At 40.1% G+C, this 21,991-nt stretch overlaps 1 protein-coding gene across 5 annotated transcripts in view; it reads left to right on the top strand.

The window, feature by feature from the left end:
- The window catches only part of LOC135938952 (monocarboxylate transporter 10-like), a 142,045-nt gene that overhangs the window by 77,887 nt on the left and 42,167 nt on the right, over positions 1–21,991 (top strand). The window contains exons 1-2 of one of the 5 annotated variants that reach the window (XM_065483029.1): positions 2,659–2,962; positions 3,923–4,380. The exons of the other annotated variants lie outside the window; for them this stretch is intronic. Coding sequence (XP_065339101.1) covers positions 3,987–4,380 — 394 coding nt within the window. The 5' untranslated portion in view covers positions 2,659–2,962; positions 3,923–3,986. Of the gene's footprint in view, positions 1–2,658; positions 2,963–3,922; positions 4,381–21,991 lie in introns of those variants that run through there. 5 annotated transcript variants of the gene reach the window in all.

The raw sequence follows: 21,991 nt of genomic DNA, 5'->3' as shown, positions 1-21,991 counted from the left end.
CCGCTCCGTCTCTCCTTTTATTTCCTCGCGCGCCGCGCCGCCGAAAATAAACATTCGATGATGAATTGAGGGGCTTATTGAAGTTTATTGACGACACGTTTAATGTGCCGAGTTGAAGGAAAAATTATCATGCTTTCCGACCATTTTTTAATATATGGCATCAAATTAAGACATAAATTTCGTTGCTTGCTGCAGCTGACACCCCGCAGGCTGGGCTTTTCCAAAACAAAACTCTCATTCATGCACAGTGCTGAGATTTATGGGTTTAGAGTTCAGAACGCGTACTGTTTTCACGAGAAAACAAATAGATTCATTCCAAGGAAACGCCGAAAAACATTTAAATTGTAAAAAGGAGCAGTTATAAATCTTAACAAAATGACCAGGCAACTGGCTTATCGTGCAGGTTTAGCTGGTTGCATAAACACCTCGCTGGCCAGGGGATTCCATAAAGCAAAAGTTTGTTCATTAGCTCCTAATTATTTCTCACCTCATTTCGAGTGATAAACTTTCCGGCTCGAGCATCCGAATTTAATCAAACCTTTTTTAGTCAGGGAAATAAAATTTTATCGCCGCACAAATCTAAGCCGGCTTTTAGCACGTCCCGATTAGGAAGGGTGACATAAATTCGATAAATGCGACTCGACGCCTCACCCCTCCCACCCGCGGGCTTTTGATCAGCTTCTCTCCTGGGCCGTGCTCATTAATGCTCGAATTTTGCGCCGGACTTCGTCTAATTGATTGGAATGTTAAGCGCGCGACGATAAAACCGCGCGTCACACTATACACCTCGTGAGCCGGCCGGCGTGTTGTCATGCGTTGGCAATACGTACTATAAAAATACATGCTGCAGCAATGTCATTACCAAGGTTGCTGTGCTACCTCTCAAAAGTCTTTACGATCAGATCGCGCAGGCCAGTTTCGGGGCCCACAGCCGACGACCATGTCTCGCGCCATGTGGACGTCACTCCGGATCCGAATAAACGAAAGCAGCTTCGTAATAACTGTCACGTTTCCACCTCCTGCCGAAACGGAGCAGTCGATCATTCGGATTAAGGGAATTTTCACTGCCTATTTGTCGTGCGAGCCACGCCGTCGAAAATGATTTCCCGGAGATAAGTTGACTTATTGCCGTCACCGAATCGTTCTCTTTACGAGACTTTTTAATCTGGCGAGCAGCGGGATTTTTGTTTCGGGCTGGGTTGTGAAAATTCTTTTTGTTTGCCGCCACTCTCGCAATATCATGCGTACGTACGCCAGCAATTTGCGGCAGGGAATGCTGCTGCCTTCATTTTAATATTTTGGCGGAATCTCTTCGCAGAATTAGCAACATTTCTGTACGCACGGACGTGAAGTTATTTCGCGCAAGGAAACTAGTTATATTGGGCGGGCATATGCATGATGTAAACCAATTTGCGAAGTTTCGTCGTATCACGGTAAATTTTTAATTCAATTCAGAGAGCGATTTCGAGGTATTTCCCAATTAATCAACGTAGCCAAAGTGTGTCAAACTTAGCATAGCTCAACTTTGAATAACATGAATAAGATAACGGACGCGAAGTTGATAAAATGCAGATGAGATACTTCCATAAAAGAGATTTGTTTGCTACTCTCGGTACTTCAGTATTTTACTTCAAACAGGAAACTTCTAGTAGGAAAATAGCGTGTGCGACTTGCACTGTGTAAAAAAGTGTGTTTAACCTTTGCGATCAATGTTTAAACTTTGACAGTGAACTTTTTAAACACATATTCTAAAATAAAATTGAATCTATATTTAAAAGGATTTGTCACAGCACCAAAGCTGATGTGCTTTAAAACAACAGGCGCCGCTCTTTCTATTTCAAGAGAGTTTATTGCGTCTAATTTAACCTGCTTATTCTCTCCAACAGTCATTTTTTTATTAAAATAGATTTCCAAAAGAAAATATAAACCCTGCATTGATTGATTTTATAGATAGATTTATTGATATATAGAATAATTTAATAGAAATTTATATCCACTGATTTCGCTATTTCTTTAATTATTAAAACAATGCACTCTTTAACGCAAGTCCAAAATGCAACGATGACCCATGAGTAAATCAAACGTTTTGAATTTAATCGCGCCATTTTAAGCTTAGCGGAACATAAACCACTGGTTAATTATTCATGAGGAAAATTGCTCAACACTAAAATTTGAATAAAATTCATACCCGAGAGTTTTTGAAAAGGAACCTATGAGAATGAAAAGGCTGAGAACCCATATTACTATTCTTGTTATGTTGCAATCAAGCGATCATTAGGTGTCCACAGCAGACAGTGCCAGAGCGGTCCGTTCTAATCGCTCCTTTTACGACAGAGGCACACTTAATTCCTCATTTGAAAATGACCACTGAACGAAAATAAAAACTCCATCTGACCGGCTGGACAAAACGGAGGCGCACATTCCATGCTCAAAGCCAAGCGGAGGGAATCAAGAGCAAGATGCGCGTAAGGCATTATCGGCGACACAAAATCTCGCCCGAAAATGCCCCACTAGATCGCGAGTGTTGCCGTCGGTTTGGCGAGCAAAAAACCAGATCTGCCATCCGCACGCGCGTCTGGCATCGGCGGTTCGGCGAAAATCAGCCGAATTTCGGCCGGTCCACCGGCCGACTGCACTCTCGCTAGCCAGCGGGTCCGCTTTTTAATTAGCCGCGTGGCTAATAGGCGCACTAAACGATGGCCACGTCGGTGAACTTTGACTTGGGATGGGAGAAAGGTGGGGAGATGTGAAAGGAGCAGCGGCGCGGAGGCTTCTGCGAGAGAGCGAGCGAGTTCGCTGCCGAGACGACCACCATATGGCAAGGCGAGAGGTCCAACCTGCTCGCTTCGCCGATCGCTCGCTCGTGTGTACTTTTGTGCGCGTCCGGACACCTGTGTCCGGCACCTCGGGATACTGGTGACAAGTGTGCCGTCCGAAATGGAGACTTGAACGACTAAGTCAGGTTGGTTTGCACCTTATGAATGCTTGTTCTCAGCAACGACTTTACTGTAAATTCGAATGACGTTGCACTCTGAACGATTTGTTTCGTGACGATTTCTGAAGAACGTAATGGACTCGCTCTTAAATATTTGATTTTTTAAAGCATCGATTGAATTCTTAAGTTAAAAGATACTCTGTGTAAAACAAAAGAAAGATTCTGCATGAGACATTTTTGATTATACTGACTCTGAAATATTTGACTCATTTTCAATTTGTGGATTCACCACAATCTTTCCCTTATAATATTAAAAAAATAGACTGCACTCGATTATTTATGTTTGGTGTGTACGATTGTTTCTTAATTTCACATTTTTAGAATTAGTGGAAAATTTGCTCATCCGATTTCTGCCATTTTTATGATTGTCAGCAAAAATTTGCCATTTAAAATTTAGATCCAAAATTATTATTAATACAGATCAGCAGATATTTGTGGTTGATAAAACTAGAAAAAGTACCACAGGATTGCTGACCGATTGATTCCAGCTCTGTTAATCTCAATTTTTATTTTTAAAGGAAATCAAATAATAAAAAACCAGTGAATTACGAATTGGCTTTACTCTTCGCAGAATTCACTAAGAAGGGAAATTTGAAAAAGATAATGACGTACTCAATGGTTAATTAAATTACACGTGATCGTACTGTCCAATTCGCTGCTTTGACTTCGAAGGCCTCATCAGCAGTTCTTTACCTTCAAAACAAATATAAGCAAGACAGTGATAGCGGCTGCAAAGAATTCTTAACTTTAATTTTAAAAGAATACTTTTTTGTAATATTCAATTTTCATTTAAATTCCATGCGTTGTATGTTTCTTAAAATTTTTTGTTTTGAAGCAATCAAATATTATGAGTGAGTTGTAAGTTGTAATCAAAATATCCGGCTAGAGAACAAGCATTGACAGTGGTGCAAACATCAAATTTTTCAGTGGTCAGAGTGTCGTGTGGTAGAGAGTTGCGATAGTGCTGGGACGATGCGGCCCGCCGAGTGTGATGCTGGATGACGAGGACGACAGTTTGTCCGGCGTGTCGGCCGGCGCCGACTTAGGCCGGCTGTACCGTTCGCACTCGCTGCCGCACTGTCTACTGCTGAAGCAGGACAGCGCCTCGTCGTCGCGGCTTAAGGACTCGGGTGTGCCCACCTCCAACACCAACAGTAGCCGGCAGTCGTCGAAAAAGGGCGTGCAGCATCACGCCCTGCTGCCCGACCTCAGGACGCTGCTCACCCTCACACAGCACTACTATCCTGAGGGCGGCTGGGGCTGGGTGGTGGTCGTGGTCGCCATGCTCGTGCAGATCCTTACGCACGGTCTGCACTACTCGTTTGGCGTGCTCCTCGGAGAGGTCATCGGAAACTTTGGCCATAACATGGGCGAAACGGCACCTTGTGAGTACCGGAAACAATTTAATTTTATTTTGAGTTTCACAACACAATGTCTGAGAAAAAAAACGAATCTTAATATACATATTTTACTAACCATAAAGCATTATAACTCTCAGTATACACCATAAATAATTTTAAAATAAAAAAAATCATACCTTTTTTCGTTAATTTTAAAATAAAAAAATGTAGAAACAAAATCAATAAATTCATAAATTAAATAACCAATGGAGGCATTAGATTAAAAAATATCGCAGACGCACGTAGGGAGAGCGGAGCGTTACAAAGTTATAGTATAATTTATTTATGATCTGTAATCATCGTACTTTGATATTTTGTTGTGTATTTCTAACCGTGATTGTAGTATATTTAAAGTGTGTTAAAGTGATTGCTAATATTGCAACTAACTAGAGTGCTAATTTCAAACATTTAATTATCATTCCTCTAAGAAACGAGATTGTAACTAGAGCTGTCGAATGGCGGTCAATATTGAAGCAAACCCGAGAAAGGGTTTGCGTGCCATAGCTTCAGGCAAAGAACTGAGTGTGAAATTAAAACAAAAGCGGTCGAGGCAATTTGTTGCACAAACAGGCTAGATTGAGCAGCTAATCTCTCCGCTGCTGGCTTCGATTATGGGCGCGGGTATTATTTACCGCCAGTGAAAGAAACTCTACACTAATTTATAATTTAAAGCCACTAATCTTGTAGACTGCAATTACTCTTTCTGAAAGTTGTTTGAAAATATTCGCTTCGAGTTCGCAATACTTACGGAATAATAACAGAGGCTAAAAATATTGGCGGCTTTTATTTCACGTCCCAAATAGAAATTCTTGGAAATTTTTAGGAAAAGCTGAGCTGCTTGTTTTCTTCTCCGTTTGTTTATTTGTTTGCGTTGTAAAAAGCAGCTGGAGGTATGTATGCTATCTCTTGGTTGTGTGTGGCGCACGTCTGAAATTTTCTCTCTGAGATGTGCGAAGTTTTAGGTATATCTTGGTGGCATCATCGTCTCTCGAGAGATGCAGACGAGCGGAGGAAAAACAATCCAGCTCTATTAAAAGAGCGAGCGGCTCTCTTGTTTATTGCCCAGATGTCGGGAGGACGATGATGATCATTTCCACTTATAATTTAATTTCCTCGCCTGAACAGTATTCCTAAGTGGAATGAAATTTATTCATCTAAATGCGGAGTCAAAGGTTCAGGTGAAGGAATGGACGCGCCTGTGTCTTCTTAACACTTCAGCAGCCGCACTTTTATATTAGCTGGCAGGCGCCTTTTTGTAAAGCAGATAAAATTATATTCGAACGGAATATCTTTTATTGCGCTTAAATTTAATGTTATTATATTCTACGATAATTGAGAGAAGAAGTTGGCCGATTGCGAGTATCTGTCATTCCCTTTGATATATGGAGTGGCTCCTCGCGAAAATCGACCATTAAATTGGTGTGTTTAATATTTCCAGGAGGAACATATAGTGACCGTAATTGCCACTTTATTAGGAGTGCAGAATCTTTCATCGACGCCGCCTCGAATAACTTCGTCAATGGGGCATTTTTACGACTCGCTTGTTTCCGCGAATTTCTCTCTCTCTCTATCTCTCTTAAGTCAAGCCGCTGCCGGGGGCTGCTAATTATTATTAGGAATTACATGCAAGCTTGCCCTAATGATCATTATGTCATTATCTCCGTTTCGCGTGCGGATTCGATCAGCACACCCGGTCCGTCGCTTTCATTAACATACATCTTTCGCTGCACAATTACACGGGCGCATTTCCACCGAATCACTGCATCATTTTTTGCGAAACTAAACACCGGCCATTTTTCTCGCTCTCCACAGGTGAAAATGTATTTAAGCACTTTATTAACGCTTATTGGCTGCATAGCATGATTGTTTGCGAGTTGTTCGTCCGGATCGTGACCGAAAACCGAAGCCAGGCAAGCACGGTCAATTTGTTGCCCGGTCAGGTAGAAACTGTGCACGCGGACTCGGGATGATGGTGTTGACGGCAGCCAACACGGCACATATAATTCGATAATGACGGCAATCGGCTCTGCTGCTGCCTCGCGCGCGAATTTCGGGCCCACGCATTCAGCGCGAAGTCTATCCGCAACTCACTCTGCGTATCTTTGTAGAAAGAAGGTAAACAAAGTGTAATCCAATACATGTGCAGGAAGGGGGCAAGCAATAAGAGGTTTTGCGGTGGACTGTGGGAGTGGAAATGGTTGTTAAGTCAATGACTACATGTTATTTGAACCAAAGAAGTTTAATGCTCACATTTTAGACAATGCAAAATATTTTTAAATGTGATCATATTTATATATTTATTTACTCCGTAATAATTCAAATATGTGCTACTCATTTGTAAATTCTGTCAATTTTTATATGCATCTATTTTGCCTGGGAAACTACCTTTTGAGTAGCTGAGTGCAAATTACGTGCTCAAGAGGCTTCCAGTCTCACTTTGTCTTGCAAGCAAAAATGACATTGCCGTACCAAGAAAATCGGGTTTCTAAATTTCACGTGAGAAAGGCAAACACACGGCTCTGCGCAGTCTGCGTTCTTGGCAGCTGCTAAATATTCTTTGTAAAGCTTGATTAATGCAAATACTTGTACGGATAGATTAGTTGCACACACTGCAAAAAAACCCTAGCTTCATTTTGTGTAAAGGAGACACAAATTCGCGCGAAAGCATCAATCATCAGCTAGCGAGCTGAAGAGTGAAAACTTTTTCTCCAGAGGAGGCTGGGTGAGTGCTCTCGAGTTGTGCGTGTCCGGCGACTTTTTCAAACTCTCGGTTAGTTAGTCATGGACCAAACACACTCTATACATATACGCTCTCTGATGAACAATGACACTTTCATTGTTTGCAATCGCCGCCCAGTTCGAGAAATGAATAGCGTGAGCGAGTGTGGATGTGATTGAAATTTGCCCGCATCATGATTCTCGACGAGCGCCAGCAAAGACGACGACAATAGTCCTTGGCCAAACAAAACAAAGGGTCACTTCGTTATATACACTGTGTTCTCGGGCCGAACTCGAAGCCGGGCACACGCGTGCAGCCTGTTTTGCATGTTTCTGGCGAGATGAGTGAGAGCCTCGTCGCTTGATTACTGCGGAGAGAACGGTGCTCTCGCGGATTCATCAAATAATTCTTTTTGTGACGCGGCACCGTACCATGACTGGAAATATGCCTAGGTTATCTGACGCCGCCTATTTTTCGCCATGCTTTTTTGTAATTAATCACGAGTGCGCTTGAATCGTCACCGAGGATAATTAGTATTTTGTTGGCTCTGGAGAGTGGCCATTACTCTCTTTGAGCCCGCGTCAGAAAGATTATCCATCTCTTAACATCCATTGTGTGCGAGCTGCATGCTTGTCGGCTTTAGGGACGCATTTTTTACCTGCCTAAGTACTTTCCTATTATAGTCGCTTCATAATAAGCGTTTCTAATAAGAATTTCACTGGATATATCTCAACGCTTATTTTTAAAACCAACTACGGTCATAGAAAAAATACAAAAGTAGATAAAAACAAATAACACAACTATTCTACTCTCTATAAATGGATCTACAATCAGGATGAGCGGTTAAAGTGAACAATTGAGAAGAGAAAAATTATCTCATAAGTTCTCGTCTGGGCAGCAAGATTTTTCAGCTCCCTCAAGCCTCATCAGCAGTACTTAAACACTTGCAAAATAAAATCCATGCCACATAATTAACTGCTGCATTCCTGTAGAGCATACATTTTCTTCCAAAATCTTTAATTTAAATTAAATTCGCCATGTTTGTGCTGTTTATTCTATATTGTGTTTTCCATTGCACCGATGAGCATTTAAATCTCATTTCTCTTAGGTTGGGAAAATATGACCATTAAATAAAGCTAAACATTTGCATTTGAAAATCATGAACAGACTTGCAGAATTTATATCAGCTACTTGATCTTGTAAACTGGTGATGATTATTATTGATCTTAGTAAAATGGAGCAACTCATGTCAGAGCACCGATGCAGATTTGCTCTGGAGGAAAGGATTTATTTATGCAGGTAATGGTGATGAAAATCCGCACTGCAGTAATGTTTACTCTGTGTGAGTTGCCGCGGATAAAATCTCATGAAATTGAAAATGAGAGCCGAGTGCAGAATTATCGTTGCCCTGAGGAGCAGAAATTCAATTTAAATCCCTCAGCCGACATAAATCACATTAACGGCTTGCCGTAATAAACACTAGCGTGCTTGCAAAGATATACATCATAAAATGCGCAGATTGCTTTGAACGGTGTGCACTGGGTCAGCTTTTAAAAGCCAACTTGAGCTACAAAAGAGTGCATACTGTACATCATTATTGCGTTCGATTTTGCATGCAGATTCTGAGAATGCGCGCGCTAATCAGATCGAAGCTGATGTCGAGTATTGTGCTTTTAGATTTACAACTGCTCGAACGTATGTTGTAAATCGCGTTGCCTGCCCAGCCGCCTCCTCACCGGTGTATAATTTTATTGCCACGCGCAATAAAAGCAGCAGTGTGTTATAAAGGCAGTAATATCAAATGCACGAATAGATATTTATGTTTTAATAATAATCCTATTCAGCAGCTTTGCGAGTTTCGCGCTAGGCAGAAGCTCTTCGTCTCGCTGACTGTGTATAAAAATTTAATGCCTCGCAATTCCTTAATCTTTTCGCTATCTTCCGGTGTTTTATTAGGGGCGCCAAAGCCCGGCAGTAAAAAGAACATATGTACCGCACTAATTTTGTCCTGCAAGCTCCATGCGTCGAGCCGTTTTTTCTTTCTCTAATATGCTTGCCACGATCACAAGAGCTTTTGGGCCAAGGAAAGTTTGGGTGTAATTTAGTCCGGAAGTTTGCACATATTGCCACTCTTGCCTTTCTGGACAATCACATAATAAAACATTTGGCCCCAAATCTTCGCTCTTTATTAGTTTAAACAAGGAGCCAGACGATTTCATTTTAGCCCGATAGTATAATAAATGCACATTAGAAAGAGTCACTTGGTAGTTGTCAAATAAATTGCTTGTATTACACATTGGTTGTTGAAATTTCCTGTTGGAGAGAGGCAGGCAGTAATTGAATTTGAAATTATTGAATAGTAAATTAAAAATAACAAAGCAAAAAATACAATAGTTTTGATACCGTCACAACTCGGAGCCCTACAGTAAGGAGAGTAAAGGTAAAAGTACCTTTACTCTCCTTACCCTACAGGACACATTGAAATATAAAGTTAAAGTAAAGTAGCAAAAATATAGATATAGCTTTTGCGAAATCTCTCTCATAAATCTAAAATGCTTCTCCCTCGTAATTTTTGCCAGATCGTTTAGCTGTCGTCCAAATTTTGATGAAATATTTAGAAAAGCAAAAAGGTACAAGTGGGTGTGTAATACATTTGTATCTGACGTTTTAACGTCCCTTAATTCTAATGGCTCGGTGAATTACACAGGTCAGAGGTTCAAATAGTTGCTCTCCACGGAAAGACGACGCGCGAAGTGTCAACGGTCCCTTTAGTGTCATAAGCAATTAACTCGCAGTGAAGCGCGATATCAGGAGCGTGTGCAGTGCAGCCAGGGACTTACGCACGCACGATTATTTATTCGCACTTACACAATGCCCAAGCATACCCATAAATGGCGAGGCGCGCGACGGCGGGTATTATAAACATGAAGATGTTAGTGTCGGTGTATCACTGGCAACAGCTGTATTCAAGCACACTATGACAAGATGATGCTCTTTTCGCGATACGAAATTTAATTTCTAATCTTGATTACCTCTTCTCTGTAACATAATGCAGCGTATCGTACAGAAAGACGGTATCACGCGGAGCTGGGATCTTTTGGCCACTTTGAGGAGCCGCGTGACTTTTGATTTGGAAATTTTTTACCATCCTCTTGATCTGCCGACGGCTGCGAAATGGAAAATTTTATTTCTGTGGCCGCGACTTAATTAAGTTTTTAATTATTTCCGCCTTTATAGATCCTATCCTCGCCTCACTTGCAATCTCAAAATTGCGAATGATGACTATGCACGAGAGGTATTTATTACACGTGTTACTTGCAGAAAATTATGCCTCTCTAAAGCATTATCACCGTTTTTTAAGCCAAAACCACATGTGTTTCCTAGAAAAACTTCCATTCACTTGGGTTGAAAGGATCTCACATACACTATATATGAGAGTTAAAATTTATCACATGCCACAATTTACAAACATGTGCACATTCTGATTTTTTCCCAGCATTTAACTGTCTTTGTAAGCGTAGTTTTAATGGGCAGCCAGAACAACACAATCACTAAATTGCGAGAGGAGTCAGTTTCAATCCTGTGTCTGATGTAGGCAATTTTTTGCAACGCGTTGACCTCTGAACTGTCGCTTATATTCTGAAATCCACCGTGGCCTGCTGGATTAAGGTCCGAGTGAGTTGGAAGAGCTTAAAAAGACTCTTAAAAATTACAAGACACCTGAATTTATGAATGCAATAGGAAAACACATTCACACACATCAAACGCAGCTTGAGCCTTGCCATATTTGACGTTTAATTTATAATTACACCTCAGTAGTGTCAAAAGCAGGCATTTTCGATGAGCCAAATATGGCAAGCGGCGCCGTGCCACCCACAAAACTCGTTTCGGACATTCCTGAATGCTTTATGAGCAGATATTTTCTTGCAACGAACAGTACTCGCGGGAAAAGCACTTAAACCCCCAACCCGCTCGTAACTCACGAAGCGAGAAAGTTCGCAATATTTTCTTTCACAGAATGCATTAAACCGATAACTCATTGCACCACCACCACAGCAGGCAGCGTGTGAAAAAAACTATCACGAGCGCCCCAGCAGTAACCAGCCTGCTGGCCGGCGATGATATTTCGAAACGCAAATTCAAATCCTGTTTCCTTATAAATATGGGCAGCTCCGCTCAGCATTCCACTGGCGAGCATACGAAGAAGGAGCAGAGAGTCTCCTTACTGAATCAAATTCGTGACTCTGCATCTTTTTAATAAAGTCCCTGGCTGCTCTATGCCTGTGTAATACTGTAATAATAACAACACGTAAATGCAGAGAGAAGCGTAGTCCGCTCACCAGCAGCACTCATACACAAAAGTCAGGCTGTGAACCAAATTTTTATTATGAACATCCGCGACGTGTGTGGTGCGGATCATTTTAATTCCATCAGCAGGGCTTTCAGCATCGGGCGATTATTTCACAACTTATGGGCTTGCGATGCTGACATGAGTGGGTCGTATTTTGCTACCTAAAACTGTGGCGATATTGATATTGCCTCTTGTTGCCTAGGCAAAATTTGTCATACAAAAGTATAACTTTTGACAAGCTTAAGAAACGTTTGAAACCGGATATGATTTTGATATTTTGCCTGTTGATTCAATAATTAAATTGTTGATCGATGCCAATGGAAGCAGTATCACACGATATTGTCTTTATTTTTCAGACTTCTTCTGTTTAGCGAGTTGTTTCCGTAGTACATACTACAGAAATGAGCTGCTTATGACTAGTTTGAATAATTTTACTTTCAATACGGAAAATAAACTACACATAAACTATAATACTACACCGAGGAAACTGCATTGAATTTCAACTGAAAAATAATTAAAATAGAACATGCATAAGAAATTGCGTAAGAATAAATCTGATATTTTCCTTGTTAGAAAAATCAGTTTAGTGTCTGACTCATCAAAGCCGCCTTAGATTTCGCGACTTCAAAGTGACGTGTTCAAAGTGCCTCGCTCTCGTGGGTGTTGGTGCACCTCATAATAATAATTGCCCTCGATTTCCTTACTAGCATTCTTCCGCGGAGGAGAGTTTCCTGGAGCGCGGCTGCCAACGGAATCTCGCAAGGAAAGAAAAAGGAGAGCGGTTTCTCAGCTGGCAACAATATGTAAAATAAATGTGTGCTCGTTGAGAAAAATGAGTGGCGTGGGCAGAGGATATACTATTTGGGTCCCTCTTTCCGTGATATGCCGAATATGACGCTAGACAAAAATAAGTTTTAATCTGACGTGTGGATTAGCTGGAACTAACTCTCTCACACAAAAACACTCTGCTAACAAACGCCTTTGTTCGTCAGAGTGACGGCGTTTTATTGTTTTAGCCGTGCTGCCGTCGCGTTTGCCGACTGACTAACGAAAAACTGTTGAGAAGGAAATCAGTGAGAGTTGGCCGTCTTAATCAATATTTGTTTGTATGCATTTCAAAGGAGCCGGTATTTCGGGCGGGAACCATGATGATCGAGTTGCGCAGGAAATATTCCGCGGCCGTCGGCTTATTTTGTGACATTGGCGCCGGGAGGAAAAATTAACTTATGTAATAGCTTGCGAAAAAGATACGTAGATGACGCTATAATTCTCGATCCAATTCTATTGGGAAATGTTTTTCATAAATGCAAAAATATCTTGTTATTTTCGTTACTGAAATTACAAAAAATGTGCTAGGAAAGATTAAACAACCCAATACACTAGCGGAATTCACGCCTCACTCTTTTTGACAACTATAGCTGTAAAAACGTGGGTTGTATTAGTTCAATTATTGGTTTACCAAAATAATATTGTACTGTTTATGTTTATATGAAAATTTCAATTCAGTTTATTTTTCCAAAACAGTATTTTAAAATTCCAAAATCATCAAATCACATTTTTTCAAGTTTCGAAAAGAGCCAGTAAAGAGTAATTTGATATTTGTGCGAGAAAAATTAATATTTTTGTCGGTTCTGTTAAAGAAAAAATATTATTGAATCAGAAGATGAATTGAATTTCAGAAATCAAATATGTTGGGAGCCACATTTTTGATAAGCATTGAGCAAGTAAAACATTTTACCCATGAAATCGGACAGACTGGACTCACCAAAACTTGTCGAGCTTGATCAAAGAATGGAAATATATTTGGATGAGGTTTGTTATAAATATTCCTCTCAAGAAGTAAAACAAAGTTTTCAATGCAAAATTTGGCCCTCATCCGCAGATCGAGAGTGTGATCGTTGAGGAATTTTCGTGGATGCCCGTGTGTGGTGGCTGTAAATGGAGAAAACTATCTTTGTACTGTATTCACGAGAGAAAGAGCAGCATTTAATGAGCCATTCTCAGTGCTGGAGCTGGCGCAAAATTAAGGCCCGGGACGAGCGCACGTGGAATAAATCAAACGAGTTGGCGTGCTGCATGTCCCCTATCCCGCCCAGCATGCAGGACGAGACCGCGACGTTTTTATTGTGGAATATTATTAATATCCTCGGTTTGCTGCTCGGCGTGTAATTTCTGTAATTTATGCGGTGTTCAAATTGAAACCGAATGCCCTTGGTGCGATTCATTCAATTAAGAACTCAAAGAAGGGCTAAGAGCATTATTTCCCTTTTAAAGATTTTATGCGGCTATCGGGTTTTGCAATTGAAATTTGAGAACGAGGCTTGTTATAAGGGGAACATTCCAAGCTGCTTTATTGGCTCTTAGTGCGCGGAAAGTGTCAAGCTATACAAATATGGTATACACACTAACATTCCCGCGGGCCTGCCTAATGCAATATTAATGACGGCATAAACCTAGACTTCATAAAAATATTAACTGTTCCGCTGCCATTTTTTGCCATCTTAAACACAACTAACTTTAATGAAGCAGTGATAATTTCGCATCCGCATTAAATTGACGAAAAACATGAAAAAATACTTTCATGCAGTTTTTTATTATTGTTAAAGAATCCAGTCCACATTTCGCACATTTTATAGCAGAAGCATAATTCAATAAGATACAGTATTCTTTTCATGCATTATATTTTAACTTCATGATTGGACATTACACAAGTTCTATTAAAATATCTTAAACCCTTTTCTTCTCAACACATGTGAAAATATTTTTTCATCTTAAAAAGTCAACCCTGAAAATTGAACCATTATCATAGTTTCCTGAGTGGGAAAGTTAGTTGAAATCGAAATTTTAGACCTAGTCTTTCGGTGAAATAAAATTCACAGCTCTTGCAAAGCTTCAAGGAAAGGTAAAGTCGCAAAATTGCGCAGCTGAAAGCTTTAAAGACGTCACTATCAGCTCCTCAAACGCACGAACCAAATCAAGATTCTTTTCAAAGTCAAGCTGCTTGTCCAGTCCCTGGCGAAATCAAAGGCAATTTCGTTTAAGCGAAACCAAAATCCCCGTCTTACACTCTTGCTCAGTCGGAAATCAAAGGAGGCAGCTAAAATAAACATGGACAGGTTGTGACTAGCACAATTTAGAATCTGGCTGCGGTGGCGGCGGCGTCGGCAGCACCCAAGAGAGTGCGTGCGCTCGTTTTTATTCAGAGGCCAGCCGGCGCTATGGCATGATACAGTTTTGGGTAGATGAAAGTGAGGCACCAAACACACATACACACCTATCTCATCACTCTTTGAGCACTCTCGGACCTTTGGGCTGACGTCATGTATTGTTAATGCATCAAGACGCCGTTAATATATAAAGACCACTGCTGCTCCTGATGCTGCTGGCGGGCCAAATAAATATAATTCACTCACAACTCGGTTGGAGTGCTTCTCGTGGCGGCTGCTTTCTCTGCTCTCTCGCGTCCCTTTGTTTATCCAAACATCGGAATACTAAACGATCCGCGGTAATTAATAATAATGGAAGAAATACCGCGCACTCGTCCGCTTTTATCAATCATCTGTCTGTCTGCCCTCCTGACGCACACACACCGAGAGAGCGCAGCCAGCACGGATGAACGACGCTCCTCTGTGAGACGAGAGAGCCAACCCATCAGGTTGAGTGAAATGAAACGAGCAAATAGCACGATATTATATGTGCGCTCAGCACAAGCAGAGACGGTGCTCTCATTGCGAAAATTAATATATGGAAATATCGCTGGCAAAGAGTCTTTCATCGAGACGTGATAGCGAATGTTCATTAATTTTTCATCTATTTCTTTTGTACCTCTTCAATGTGTATATAGAGTAGAGTGCATTGATTGATGGGGGAAGAAATTTCTGTGCCAATCAGATTGCTTTGTAAATTCTATTAGGATTATATGAAGGCTTTGTCGCTTGATCCGCAATAGTTTCAGCTTTAGAACGCCGTAGTTTAAGACCAAATAAAACTCTAAATAATCGAAACATTAGATTGGGCAAGCTCGGAAAACCCTTTCTTGACTTCCAGCATAGTTTTAAAATTTATGGAACATTTGTTTTGCTTCATAAATCAACTCTACGATTCAGTAATATTTCAATTCATTTAAGAATTGCAGCGTTGATTTTATTCGATGGTCTGGTCATCATAAATATATAAAAATTACGCTGAACATAAATCGATTGCTTGAAACTTTACCCGCTGGCACGCAATTCACCTTATGCGATGTACTCAAAATCCTGTTTTATTGCTACTACCGGACACACACTGCGAACGGACCTCGTGCTGCGCACGGGAGAGGGGCATAAATATAAATACGAGGGATCGGTAGCAATAACGAGACGTCCAATTATCCACGACGTGGGAAATTGCAAAATCGACGAATGTGCGTGTTTATCTCTCATTGTGGTGGAGCACAGAGAAGGAGCCGTGCCGGCCGCGCCGAGGACTCAACGCTGATGGTTCCCTGCCCATTACTTGTCATTTCGATTTACATTATAATCGGCACGCCGCTCGACTTTCACAAGCGGGCACTTGTTGAAGTGTATGCGCGGCTGCTTTTGTACCGTTGCACGTGGTACGCAGGAACAATCGTCAATGAAAATAATGAAATAGCACTTGTGTTTTACGTGCGCATTGTGAGCAGATGCGAAAATTTGTCTGCTTTGGATGAGCGATAGTGCCTTGAATACTAGGAAAACAGATAAACTGTAATAAAGATAAGCATACGCATCGAGACTTCTTCTTAATTTGAATTTACAAAATACACGGTTGGATATTTAATTTGTTGAGTGTCTCCCGAAATAAGAAGGTTCAAAAATACAACAGATAAGACGTTTTATAAACCTTTTTGAAGTGTGTGCATACAATTAGCTCAATTTGTATTCTGCAACAGTGCGTGTAACAGAGTAATAAGTATTGACTGGCTTTTAGAAAAGCAGTGAGTTGAAATTTATTTCTGCTCAAACAGAACAATTTATTATTTCTTACGTGTGCTGCATACATTAACAACAACACAGGTGAAGCTGCGTGGAGAGACTCGTATAATTACCTGAAAAGTCTGTGTAGGTTTCCATTACTCTTCGCACAATTAATGCGCAATGAACGAGCCGTGAAAATGAGATAATTCATCGGTTGGTGCTCAAATTAAGATCCATACTTCATTTTCTCACTGTCCGTGGCAAATGCTGCTAAGCACACAACTCTCGAGCCACAATCCATCAGCACCATATGGTGGATAAAAACAACGTCCCCACTAAGCAAATAATAATAATAATTTGCGACGCCGCCGAGGTTTTTCAGATGAAATATGCGCGACGTTCTCGCCGTGTGTTTTTCTAAGAGGGGCGAGGAAAAAATTGCCAGGGAGCAGCTTGGGAAAGGAACTCTTTGAGCACACCAATGATTTATTATGATTACCATAAATAAGTCCACCATGCTCCTTTTTAATTTACGACCGCACCAGAATTAATTTGAATATTATTCAAATTAGCTCGAAACACGTGTAATTTTAATGACAACCGCTACTTTTGCAGATTAATAAACATGCGCACTGAGTTCGGCTGTTGGTCCGGTTGCTGTGGTTTTCTTCCTACTTAAATATATAAAGCTCCCGCACGATATATTCTGGGCGTGGAGATTGGCTGGCTTTAATTCAATGGAGCGATTCATCATTTCAAAAGTGGAAAATGAAGTTATAAACTAGATGCGGGGAATAAAATATGTATCATAAATTGAGGCTACTTGTGCGAGTCGAATAAGCGGTTGGAATCCGCGCTTTAGTATGCTGTTTATCAACACAAATAATCCTCTTGCTTGCCAACCAAATTTGATTCGTCAAAATTCTCATCTTTCGCTTGATGTTCTTGTTCATGTCATAATAAACTTAATAATATCTTCGTTACGTTGAATGTCTGTATTTCCAGTCATATTTTTACGTCTCAATCTCGCTCAACAAGCTTGATTTTTTTTTAATTTTTAATTCCAAAACAACCTTGCTTAAAATATTGCATGATTGCTATCTTATTCAAAGCCTTCTGCTTGCTCTATTTCTTGTGGTACATTTTGTTTTGATCGAAATTTGCCTTTTACACGCATGCATGCTTAAGTTTATGGCATTTACTGAAAATTTTTAACTGAGAGTTAATAAATTTTGCATTTAATGTTCATGGTTGCGATCAATTAAATCTGCTATGAAGCAATATAACATTGGCAGAGTCGACTGCACAAGATTGAAACATAATATATACTGCTGAATTTGAATTGATTTAGGACAATACGTTCAGTGAAGCTGAAATGAAGTAAATCCCCATATACGTATTTAAGTTATAGAGCATTATTGTTAAGTTGTTTTTCAATTTTAACATTTTAAGAACTTAAATATAATAAATAATCAAATAAGGTTAAGAACCGATCTAATTTTCGAATTTTTTTTTCACGAGAAAACCTTATATTTACAAAAAAGATTTATAACAAGTGCTAGATGAAATGAAGGATGGGAGCCTTGTATTTTTCATTTTTCTCATTGCTAAACCAAGCAAGAAGAAAGCACACTCCCTTGCCAGAGCTTAATGTAGTGCTCTGCAAATTCGGAATGCGAGGAGGTAATTAAAACAGTGTATAACCTACACATACATAAGGCGCGCGGGCCCTGAAGTGAGTGTAATTTGTATTCAGAACTCGTTTGCACGTTGTCGGCCATGCCGTTGAAATTATATCGATTTTGCTCACTTGCTCAGTGCGTCTCGAAGGGCAGATGATAGTTTAATTTCAGATGCAGCCAGCGTGAAATTTTGAAACGCTCAAGATGAAACGGCGTCATTGTCGATAATCTTGTTTTGCGCGAGCGCGGCATAAGGAAAGCATCAGCCATAAAATTAGCATACGCTGATATTGATGGTGCTAATATTTTTACAGCTGATCATTGGCTAATGGCTGACTTAGCCGATGGCAAATCGATCGGCAAACAGCTTATTTACGGCACCTAATTTGCCGTTCAAAACTGCTGTTTACAGTTTGCAAACGGACCACGAAGTGAGCGATGCCATGCAAGCATAATTTCTGCTCACGTGTGACGTAAACATGATTCCGGTTCTGCTGGCGTTAAAGGCAGCAATTCATCACTTCACGGTGATATAGAATTAATACATTTTGACGTAAATAGTAAGAGAAATTTTCGTTGCTCGGCCTCTTTGATATTTTGTGGAGCAACAAGCGCAAATAAAATAGTTATATAGGTGCTGTAAACTTTGCTACCATCATAATGATGGGTCTAATTTTGCACAAAATACAAAAGCTGTGAAGAAGGGAATAGCAGTGTAGTGCCGACTAGGATAGCGAACAAATATTACTGTTCATCCTGCTGTGCGTAGACGTCAATTTTACATTGAGCTCTCACAGAATTGGAATCTAAGTTCTTCAAAAAAATTCGGGCGTGACTCTCTTTATTCACCGACCCAGATTATCCAGAGTTGTTTTGTAAATATTTTTATAGGCGAAGGATACCAACCGAGACTCATTTATAATCCACAAAATAAAACAATAAAGTATAAATAAATTCAATTCAGGCTATAGCGATAAAAAACAAAACCATTCGAAAGCCGTTGTTGAGATTCATTAAGTCTTCTTCTAATCATGTTGACAGGACACTTTATCAAATTCCATCAACACCAGGCACATCCTGATGTCGGCGATACTCAATTTCGGCACGCAGCAAATAAGGTCCATTACTGCATTATTGCTGACGTCACGTGCTGATTGGTCCACAATGGAAGGCCAATAAATCAAAATTCGTTTCGCGGCCGCTGCAACAATGGGGCCTTTCGACAACAAAGCGAAGTGTCATTGCGCCGAGATGCGTCGTTTCGCGTGTGTCATTCCGCAAAACAAATCGCAATTTGGACTGTTGTTTTACAACTTAACACGTCTCGCGCGGTGGTTCAACATGTGAGAAAGTCATTTAACCCTTTTATAGCTAACGGTTTGCTATAGTTTGGCCAACTCTCGATTCGGCCGACCTTGCAAGGTTGCCCGGGGCCATTTTTGCCCCACTCAGAGGCCCCTCTCTCTGCTTTGCTGCCGCGGCTGATTTTCGTCTCCGATTGGTCGGTGGCGGACGAAGCTTGGATTTTTTTCTAAAGGGATACGAGGAAAGAAGTCAAAAATTTATTTAGAAGCAGCTCAGAATTTTTTTTACAAATGCAAAAATTCGAGCTGTATGCAAAATCTAGATAAATCATTTCCTAAAATACAGAGTACATATTTTGTCAAGCAATATTTCCAAAACTGCTTGAATATTAATTATTTCATTCGTCTGTTTACTATCAATTAAACCATGCTAATAAACAAAAATAGAAACAGTAATAAATGAATGAAAAGTAAGATAGGTTATTTTTATGGCATCTTTTGAAGAAAAAACAAGAGGAGAAGCTCAATAATTATTTAAAAAAAAAACTGTAAATGTTTCTACGCTAATTGTTCCACAGCTGGAATTGGAAAGTAGCTCGCAACTACCTGTTGAGTGGTGCCGAGTCTTTTTAATTTTCTGGTGGGCTGATGTAATCTCTCTTTGCTTCCCGCCGCCGTTAACCATCTCTGCGAAAAGACAACAATTTATTGAAACAGTCACTTGGCGCGGTGCTTTTCCTATCGAGCTGCTTTATTCTACTTGATTAATACTTCCATTGCCGGAATTTTAATTAAGTTGTTGTTGTTTGGCGAAAAGATCGAAATTTCGGCAGTGGAAAGAATTTGCAAAGCCTCCACTCACGACTTTATTGCAAAGCTTTCCGCGATAAAAGTGTGCGCTTGCTTTTATATGAAATTTATTCAAGCTGGTGCTTTTTGTGCTCGCTGAATATAGCCTCTCTTTGCATTAGGCGCCTATATTTCAAGTGTAATATATCATGAGCATTGTGCAAGGTAATCTTTAAAACGTGTTCCGAGTGACACCAAACATATGCGACTGATATGTGTGCCTGCGTGCGGAGAGACGCGCCGTTCGAGAGAGCAGCCAGACCTTTTTTCACTTTGCACTCTCGCGCTCCTGTGTGGTAAAACAAAAATTCTTTTGACTGTTCGAGAAAAGAACACAGCGCCTGCAAAAAGGAATAAACAATAAATGGATTTATTAATTGACACGCCAAATCCTGGTCCTGCGTATGTTGGCTTGAGCTGCAAGCAATTTGAACATGACAACTTCTCTTCTTTTGCTCAGCCGCTGAGCCAAGTAAATTTTGCGCCAGGTGCCAAGATCAATTAGTCAAGTTCAAGAAGTGATCGTCATCTGTTACTTCTGGAAATTTGTTAAATGCTGATCAGAACAAGCTATCAGTTAAATCTTACATTTTGATCAATCAAAACCTATTTAAACTGAAGAAGATGTATTGGAATTTAAAATCATATTATGTATGCAAACAACTGAAAAGAATGGTTCAGACAAATGAGCCATGGTTTTCCCTCAAATAAATATCCTTTATTTAGCACACCGATATTTTTTGCATCATTTTATTTCTCTACGATTGGGTAGAACACATCAATATATTTTGAGCTTCTTTAATCCTTCTGACTGCTGAGAGGATTCAAAGTTTTAACTGACGGTCAGAAAAAGTTCAAATTTTGAAGGATGAAAAGAGCTATTATCTTCTGAAAAAAAATCGATCTTGAGGTAATTTTGAGCGAAATTGATTAATGTATTTTAAAATTTGTGGTGCCAAATGTGAAAAACATCAAATGAAAAAATGAAGTGCAGGTTGACAATGAATGAGTTCTAGGGAAGTAGCAGCATTACGTTGGAAACCTTCGTTGTAACGTAATTTTAAGTGTGGAATGTGTTTGACGTACAATAAAATTCATTATTTTAATGGTGAGTTTCAAGGTAATTGTTGTTTTCAATTGTATTTCGGTGATGAAATTGGGTTTTATTGGCAAATAAACGTCACTTAAAAGGCTTTGGCTCGAGGTTCTGGTAAATTTTAAAACTCTCCATTTTAAATAAAAAAAATGTCGGTTGTCGTCTATAGAGCTTGGAAAATATAGTCGATTGAACAAAATATGCTAAGTCTTCACTATTGTAAAAGAGATGAAAAATAAATGAAAATAAATTGGACGAGCAACTCAGCCGTAAGTAACGTGTTTATTTTCCATTAAAAATCACGCAGCACCAACCAGATGAAATCTCAACCTCGCGAAGTTTTGCTCGAAAAAAGAGCCAATCAGCCTCATACAAAAGACCAGCTTGGTTCGGAGAAAAGTTGTATTATTAACTGTCTTCCTTTGACTTCATGCACTCCAGGCGAAGATTAATCTGGTAATGGAGTAATCCGGCTGGGAGGACTGAGTGAGTGAACGAGTGCGTGTTTTAACAAGACGCATGATGCCATGTGTAATAATTACTTTGATATATATGTTTGACCCCCGTAGCAGAAAGAGGCAGATAAATGGGGAAAAGTTTTTGCACCAGAAATAGTGATAATGGAATGAGTTTGCTTGTTTTTATTCAGGGCTAGGAG

This window comes from Cloeon dipterum, chromosome 3 (assembly GCF_949628265.1).
Source record: "Cloeon dipterum chromosome 3, ieCloDipt1.1, whole genome shotgun sequence".
Classification (NCBI taxonomy): Eukaryota; Metazoa; Arthropoda; class Insecta; order Ephemeroptera; family Baetidae; genus Cloeon; species Cloeon dipterum.
This window is presented reverse-complemented; position numbering and strand designations above follow the sequence as displayed.